This window comes from Pseudorasbora parva, chromosome 3 (genome assembly GCF_024679245.1).
Source record: "Pseudorasbora parva isolate DD20220531a chromosome 3, ASM2467924v1, whole genome shotgun sequence".
Lineage (NCBI taxonomy): Eukaryota > Metazoa > Chordata > Actinopteri > Cypriniformes > Gobionidae > Pseudorasbora > Pseudorasbora parva.
Window position 1 is genome coordinate 64,014,677 of NC_090174.1, and position 10,000 is coordinate 64,024,676.

The 10,000-nt window shown below is 43.0% G+C and overlaps 1 protein-coding gene across 1 annotated transcript in view; it reads right to left on the minus strand.

The window, feature by feature from the left end:
• dcc (DCC netrin 1 receptor) overlaps nucleotides 1-10,000 on the minus strand; it is a 284,296-nt gene that overhangs the window by 73,517 nt on the left and 200,779 nt on the right. Inside the window, exons 13-14 of the mRNA XM_067439804.1 lie at nucleotides 5,233-5,374; nucleotides 3,388-3,498 (exon numbers count right to left, since the gene is read on the minus strand). Of these exons, the coding sequence (XP_067295905.1) occupies nucleotides 3,388-3,498; nucleotides 5,233-5,374 (253 nt within the window). The remainder of the gene's footprint in view (nucleotides 1-3,387; nucleotides 3,499-5,232; nucleotides 5,375-10,000) is intronic.

Genomic DNA, 10,000 nt, shown 5'->3' on the forward strand with positions numbered 1-10,000 from the left:
TGTGTCTGCATAACTACCACTCATAACTACTCATTACTATCACTCATAGTTTGTGTCCGCATAACTACCACTCATAACTACTCATTACTATCACTCATATTTTGTGTCCGCATAACTACCACTCATAACTACTCATAACTTTCAGTCATAGTTTGTGTGTCCGCATAACTACCACTCATAACTACTCATAACTACCACTCATAGTTTGTGTGTCCGCATAACTACCACTCATAACTACTCATAACCATCATAACTACCACTCATAACTACTCATGTCTATCACTCATAGTTTGTGTGTCCGCATAACTACCACTCATAACTACTCATAACCATCATAACTACCACTCATAACTACTCATAACCATCATAACTACCACTCATAACTACTCATTACTATCACTCATATTTTGTGTCCGCATAACTACCACTCATAACTACTCATAACTATCACTCATAGTTTGTGTGTCCGCATAACTACCACTCATAACTACTCATAACTACCACTCATAGTTTGTGTGTCTGCATAACTACCACTCATAACTACTCATAACCATCATAACTACCACTCATAACTACTCATAACCATCATAACTACCACTCATAACTACTCATAACTATCACTCATAGTTTGTGTGTCCGCATAACTACCACTCATAACTACTCATTACTATCACTCATATTTTGTGTCCGCATAACTACCACTCATAACTACTCATAACTTTCAGTCATAGTTTGTGTGTCCGCATAACTACCACTCATAACTACTCATAACTACCACTCATAGTTTGTGTGTCCGCATAACTACCACTCATAACTACTCATAACCATCATAACTACCACTCATAACTACTCATGTCTATCACTCATAGTTTGTGTGTCCGCATAACTACCACTCATAACTACTCATAACCATCATAACTACCACTCATAACTACTCATAACCATCATAACTACCACTCATAACTACTCATTACTATCACTCATATTTTGTGTCCGCATAACTACCACTCATAACTACTCATAACTATCACTCATAGTTTGTGTGTCCGCATAACTACCACTCATAACTACTCATAACTACCACTCATAGTTTGTGTGTCTGCATAACTACCACTCATAACTACTCATTACTATCACTCATAGTTTGTGTCCGCATAACTACCACTCATAACTACTCATTACTATCACTCATATTTTGTGTCCGCATAACTACCACTCATAACTACTCATAACTTTCAGTCATAGTTTGTGTGTCCGCATAACTACCACTCATAACTACTCATAACTACCACTCATAGTTTGTGTGTCCGCATAACTACCACTCATAACTACTCATAACCATCATAACTACCACTCATAACTACTCATGTCTATCACTCATAGTTTGTGTGTCCGCATAACTACCACTCATAACTACTCATAACCATCATAACTACCACTCATAACTACTCATAACCATCATAACTACCACTCATAACTACTCATTACTATCACTCATATTTTGTGTCCGCATAACTACCACTCATAACTACTCATAACTATCACTCATAGTTTGTGTGTCCGCATAACTACCACTCATAACTACTCATAACTACCACTCATAGTTTGTGTGTCTGCATAACTACCACTCATAACTACTCATAACCATCATAACTACCACTCATAACTACTCATAACCATCATAACTACCACTCATAACTACTCATAACTATCACTCATAGTTTGTGTGTCCGCATAACTACCACTCATAACTACTCATAACTATCACTCATATTTTGTGTCCGCATAACTACCACTCATAACTACTCATAACTACCACTCATAGTTTGTGTCCGCATAACTACCACTCATAACTACTCATAACCATCATAACTACCACTCATAACTACTCATAACCATCATAACTACCACTCATAACTACTCATAACCATCATAACTACCACTCATAACTACTCATAACTATCACTCATAGTTTGTGTGTCCGCATAACTACCACTCATAACTACTCATAACTATCACTCATATTTTGTGTCCGCATAACTACCACTCATAACTACTCATAACTATCACTCATATTTTGTGTCCGCATAACTACCACTCATAACTATCACTCATATTTTGTGTCCACATAACTTCCACTCATAACTACTCATAACTACCACTCATAGTTTGTGTGTCCGCATAACTACCACTCATAACTACTCATAACTACCACTCATAGTTTGTGTGTCCGCATAACTACCACTCATAACATTCATAACCATCATAACTACCACTCATAACTACTCATAACTACCACTCATAGTTTGTGTGTCCGCATAACTACCACTCATAACTACTCATAACCATCATAACTACCACTCATAACTACTCATAACCATCATAACTACCACTCATAACTACTCATAACCATCATAACTACCACTCATAACTACTCATAACTATCACTCATAGTTTGTGTGTCCGCATAACTACCACTCATAACTACTCATAACTATCACTCATATTTTGTGTCCGCATAACTACCACTCATAACTACTCATAACTATCACTCATATTTTGTGTCCGCATAACTACCACTCATAACTACTCATAACTATCACTCATAGTTTGTGTGTCCGCATAACTACCACTCATAACTACTCATAACTACCACTCATAGTTTGTGTGTCCACATAACTTCCACTCATAACTACTCATAACTACCACTCATAGTTTGTGTGTCCGCATAACTACCACTCATAACTACTCATAACTACCACTCATAGTTTGTGTGTCCGCATAACTACCACTCATAACATTCATAACCATCATAACTAACACTCATAACTACTCATAACTATCACTCACAGTTTGTGTGTCCGCATAACTACCACTCATAACTACTCATAACTATCACTCATATTTTGTGTCCGCATAACTACCACTCATAACTACTCATAACTATCACTCATAGTTTGTGTGTCCGCATAACTACCACTCATAACTACTCATAACTACCACTCATAGTTTGTGTGTCCGCATAACTACCACTCATAACTACTCATAACTACCACTCATAGTTTGTGTGTCCGCATATCTACCACTCATAACATTCATAACCATCATAACTACCACTCATAGCTACTCATAACTACCACTCATAGTTTGTGTGTCCGCATAACTACCACTCATAACTACTCATAACTACCACTCATAGTTTGTGTGTCCGCATAACTACCACTCATAACTACTCATAACTACCACTCATAGTTTGTGTGTCCGCATAACTACCACTCATAACTACTCATTACTACCACTCATAGTTTGTGTATCCGCATAACTACCACATAACTATCACTTATAGTTTGTGTGTGCGCTGCATGTGTGTGTTTGCTCCACACTCACCATCCAGGTCGTTCTCCGGAGTCTCCGCTGTGGTCCACTCGCTGCTGGGACCCGTGCCATTGACCGTCATTGCTGCCACTTGGAAGCTGTACTGGCTGCCTTTCTCCAGCCCTGTCAGACAATAAACAAAGAGCGCGAGAGAAAATAAGGAGTGTGTGTGTGTGCGAATATTATTTGCGATTCTAATTAGCAAACAGCAATCAGTGAAGGCGGCGAGGTAAACAAGGTCTCCAAACCTCATCTCAACAGATCAGGATGCATTCCCATCATGTGTAAAGATAAAAAAACGCAATTATGATAGTAGGGCGCTGTCATCCCTGAATACCCCGGAGTGTCGGAATTAGCATAACACACTCCAACGGCACTGTGAAATAAATCCCTTCGGAAATAGCAACTTAGCAAGATATCATCAAGGGGAATAATGGAAATGAATATGATTTCCAAATAAATTCAGGAATCCTATTCAAATAAACACACATCTGTGCGTCCCGAAGTCCTGGAGGACGACAAATCCGGTGTGATGTGATGCGTCGTGTGTCGACTCCTTAAAGAGTTAGTTCAACCAAAAAGGAAAATTCTATCATTTATTACTTACTCTAATGTCAGCCATCAGACCTCCGCTCATCGTCACACACAGATGAAGATATTAGTGTTGAAATCCGATGGCTCAGAAAGGCCTTCATTGACACCAATGTCATTTCCTCTCTCAAGACCCATAAAGGCACTAAAGACGTCGTTACAAAGCCCATCTCACTACAGCGGCTCTACAATCATTGATGAAGAGGCCAGAATAGAGTTAGTGTGGGAAAAACACTAAATAACGACTTATATAGTGATGGCCGATTTCAGAACAAAGCTTTGAACCGTTATGACTCAGTGAATCGATTCAGGATTCGGATCGCGTGTCAAACTGCTGAAATCACGGCTGCGTCCGGAAACCTAGTCAGCTGATTCGTTGCCTCGCCGCCTTATCAGGCAATGGCTTTTTGTGCATGAAGGCACCTCACGAAACTGATTTCGGACAGACTTCTAAGGCAGTGCCACAGTTTAATGATCGACTGCATAATAGAGAGAGCTTTGGTGAGAACTAAACACACATTTAATTACTACTTTAGTCATTTCTCGCTAGAAATTACATCAGAAGTGGAACATATTGGTTAAAAAAACAGACATTTACAAACTGACCAGCAAACACAACTTTCGGACGGCATGTTTTTCCCCTGCTCGACTCTCACTGAATGGAAAGCACAGGATTGTGGGATATCAAAGGCAGCGAAGGACACGTGTACATAACTTCAAAAATCAGGAAGTGAAGCTAACATTAGATTCGTACATTGCTTGATGCCTTCAAAGGTCATTTTCCAGATTTCGGACGACGCCCACGTGACTTTGGCGATCAGAATCATGAATCGGTTCACTGAGTCATAACGGTTCGAATCATGAATCGGTTCACTGAGTCATAACGGTTCGAAGCTTTGTTCTGAAATCGGCCATCACTCTATAAGTCGTTATTTAGTGTTTTTGCGCACTAACTCTATTCTGGTCTCTTCATCAATGATTGTAGAGCCGCTGTAGTGAGATGGGCTTTGTAACGACGTCTTTAGTGCCTTTATGGGTCTTGAGAGAGGAAATGACATTGGTGTCAATGAAGGCCTTTCTGCGCCATCGGATTTCAACACTAATATCTTCATCTGTGTGTGAAGATGAGTGGAGGACTGACGGCTGGCCAACCACAGGAGGAATTAATCACACAATTTACATTTCTGGCAGAACTAACCCTTTAAACATGCATAGAGTGCGCTCTGAAGAACACCGAGTGTGAGATGAGGGATGTTCCGCACTCACCGGTGAACAGGTACCACAGGTTATTGGGCTCGATGGCCTCCTGCTCGCCCCGACGGCCGGTTTTGCGATGCCGGATCTTATATCCGGTGATGAATCCATTCTGTGTGTTTGGAGGAGGCGGCTGCCAGCTCACCTTGATGCTCTGAGACACAACACAAAATTACACTGACCAATCACAACCACACCACTGACCAATCACAACCACACCACTGACCAATCACAACCACACCACTGACCAATCACAACCACACCACTGACCAATCACAACTACACTACTCACCAATCACAACCAAACCACTGACCAATCACAACTACACTACTCACCAATCACAACCACACTACTCACCAATCACAACTACACTACTCACCAATCACAACCACACTACTGACCAATCACTACCACACTACTGACCAATCACAACCACACTACTGACCAATCACAACCACACCACTCACCAATCACAACTACACCACTGACCAATCACAACCACACTACTCACCAATCACAACCACACCACTGACCAATCACAACCACACTACTGACCAATCACAACAACACCACTCACCAATCACAACTACACCACTGACCAATCACAACCACACTACTCACCAATCACAACCACACCACTGACCAATCACAACTACACTACTCACCAATCACAACCACACCACTGACCAATCACAACTACACTACTCACCAATCACAACCACACTACTCACCAATCACAACCACACCACTGACCAATCACAACCACACTACTCACCAATCACAACCACACCACTGACCAATCACAACCACACCACTGACCAATCACAACTACACCACTGACCAATCACAACTACACCACTGACCAATCACAACCACACCACTGACCAATCACAACTACACCACTGACCAATCACAACTACACCACTGACCAATCACAACCACACCACTGACCAATCACAACTACACCACTGACCAATCACAACCACACCACTGACCAATCACAACTACACCACTGACCAATCACAACCACACTACTCACCAATCACAACCACACCACTGACCAATCACAACCACACTACTCACCAATCACAACCACACCACTGACCAATCACAACCACACCACTGACCAATCACTACCACACCACTTCCAATCACAACCACACCACTGACCAATCACAACCACACCACTGACCAATCAAAACCACACAACTGACCAATCACAACCACACCACTGACCAATCAAAACCACACAACTGAACAATCACAACCAAAAAACTGACTAATCACAACCACACCACTGACCAATCAAAACAACACAACTGACCAATCACAACCAAACAACTGACCAATCACAACCACACCACTGACCAATCACAACCACACCACTGACCAATCACAACCACACCACTGACCAATCACAACCACACAACTGACCAATCACAACCACACAACTGACCAATCACAACCACACTACTCACCAATCACAACCACACTACTCACCAATCACAACCACACAACTGACCAATCACAACCACACAACTGACCAATCACAACCACACCACTCACCAATCACAACCACACTACTCACCAATCACAACCACACAACTGACCAATCACAACCACACAACTGACCAATCACAACCACATTACTCACCAATCACAACCACACTACTCACCAATCACAACCACACAACTGACCAATCACAACCACACTACTGACCAATCACAACCACACTACTCACCAATCACAACCACACTACTCACCAATCACAACCACACTACTCACCAATCACAACCACACCACTGACCAATCACAACCACACCACTGACCAATCACAACTACACCACTGACCAATCACAACTACACCACTGACCAATCACAACCACACCACTGACCAATCACAACCACACCACTGACCAATCACAACTACACCACTGACCAATCACAACCACACCACTGACCAATCACAACTACACCACTGACCAATCATAACCACACTACTCACCAATCACAACCACACCACTGACCAATCACAACCACACTACTCACCAATCACAACCACACCACTGACCAATCACAACCACACCACTGACCAATCACAACCACACCACTGACCAATCAAAACCACACAACTGACCAATCACAACCACACCACTGACCAATCAAAACCACACAACTGACCAATCACAACCAAAAAACTGACTAATCACAACCACACCACTGACCAATCAAAACAACACAACTGACCAATCACAACCAAACAACTGACCAATCACAACCACACCACTGACCAATCACAACCACACCACTGACCAATCACAACCACACCACTGACCAATCACAACCACACCACTGACCAATCACAAACACACAACTGGCCAATCACAATCACACTACTCACCAATCACAACAACACCACTGACCAATCACAACCACACCACTGACCAATCACAACCACACCACTGACCAATCACAACCACACAACTGGCCAATCACAATCACACTACTCACCAATCACAACCACACAACTGGCCAATCACAACCACACCACTGTCCAATCACAACCACACCACTTCCAATCACAACCACACCACTGACCAATCACAACCACACAACTGACCAATCACAACCACACCACTTCCAATCACAACCACACAACTGACCAATCACAACCAAACAACTGACCAATCACTACCACACCACTGACCAATCACAACCAAACAACTGACCAATCACAAACACACAATTGACCAATCACAAACACACTACTCAATCACAACCACACCACTGACCAATCACAACCACACAACTCACCAATCACAACCACACCACTGACCAATCACAACCACACAACTGACCAATCACAACCACACAACTTACCAATATCTACCACACCACTGACCAATCACAACCACACAACTGACCAATCACAACCACACCACTGGCCAATCACAACCACACCACTGACCAATCACAACCACACCACTGACCAATCACAACCACACCACTGACCAATCACAACCACACCACTGACCAATCACAACCACACCACTGACCAATCACAACCACACCACTGACCAATCACAACCACACTACTCACCAATCACAACCACACCACTGACCAATCACAACCACACAACTGACCAATCACAACCACACTACTCACCAATCACAACCACACTACTCACCAATCACAACCACACAACTGACCAATCACAACCACACCACTGACCAATCACAACCACACTACTCACCAATCACAACCACACTACTCACCAATCACAACCACACTACTCACCAATCACAACCACACTACTCACCAATCACAACCACACCACTGACCAATCACAACCACACCACTGACCAATCACAACCACACCACTGACCAATCACAACTACACCACTGACCAATCACAACCACACCACTGACCAATCACAACTACACCACTGACCAATCACAACCACACCACTGACCAATCACAACTACACCACTGACCAATCACAACTACACCACTGACCATCACAACCACACTACTCACCAATCACAACCACACCACTGACCAATCACAACCACACTACTGACCAATCACAACCACACTACTCACCAATCACAACCACACCACTGACCAATCACAACCACACCACTGACCAATCACAACTACACCACTGACCAATCACAACCACACCACTGACCAATCACAACTACACCACTGACCAATCACAACCACACCACTGACCAATCACAACTACACCACTGACCAATCACAACTACACCACTGACCATCACAACCACACTACTCACCAATCACAACCACACCACTGACCAATCACTACCACACTACTGACCAATCACAACCACACTACTCACCAATCACAACCACACTACTCACCAATCACAACCACACCACTGACCAATCACAATTACATCACTGACCAATCACAACCACACAACTCACCAATCACAACCACACCACTGACCAATCACAACCACACTACTCACCAATCACAACCACACCACTGACCAATCACAACTACATCACTGACCAATCACAACCACACAACTCACCAATCACAACCACACCACTGGCCAATCACAACCACACAACTCACCAATCACAACCACACCACTGGCCAATCACAACCACACAACTCACCAATCACAACCACACTACTCACCAATCACAACCACACAACTGACCAATCACAACCAAAAAACTGACTAATCACAACCACACCACTGACCAATCACAACTACACCACTGACCAATCACAACCACACTACTCACCAATCACAACCACACCACTGACCAATCACAACCACACCACTGACCAATCACAACCACACAACTGGCCAATCACAACCACACCACTGACCAATCACAACCACACCACTGACCAATCACAACCACACCACTGACCAATCACAACCACACAACTGGCCAATCACAACCACAGCACTGACCAATCACAACCACACCACTGACCAATCACAACCACACAACTGACCAATCACAACCACACCACTGACCAATCACAATTACATCACTGACCAATCACAACCACACAACTCACCAATCACAACCACACCACTGACCAATCACAACCACACTACTCACCAATCACAACCACAGCACTGACCAATCACAACCACACCACTGACCAATCACAACCACACAACTGACCAATCACAACCACACCACTGACCAATCACAATTACATCACTGACCAATCACAACCACACAACTCACCAATCACAACCACACCACTGACCAATCACA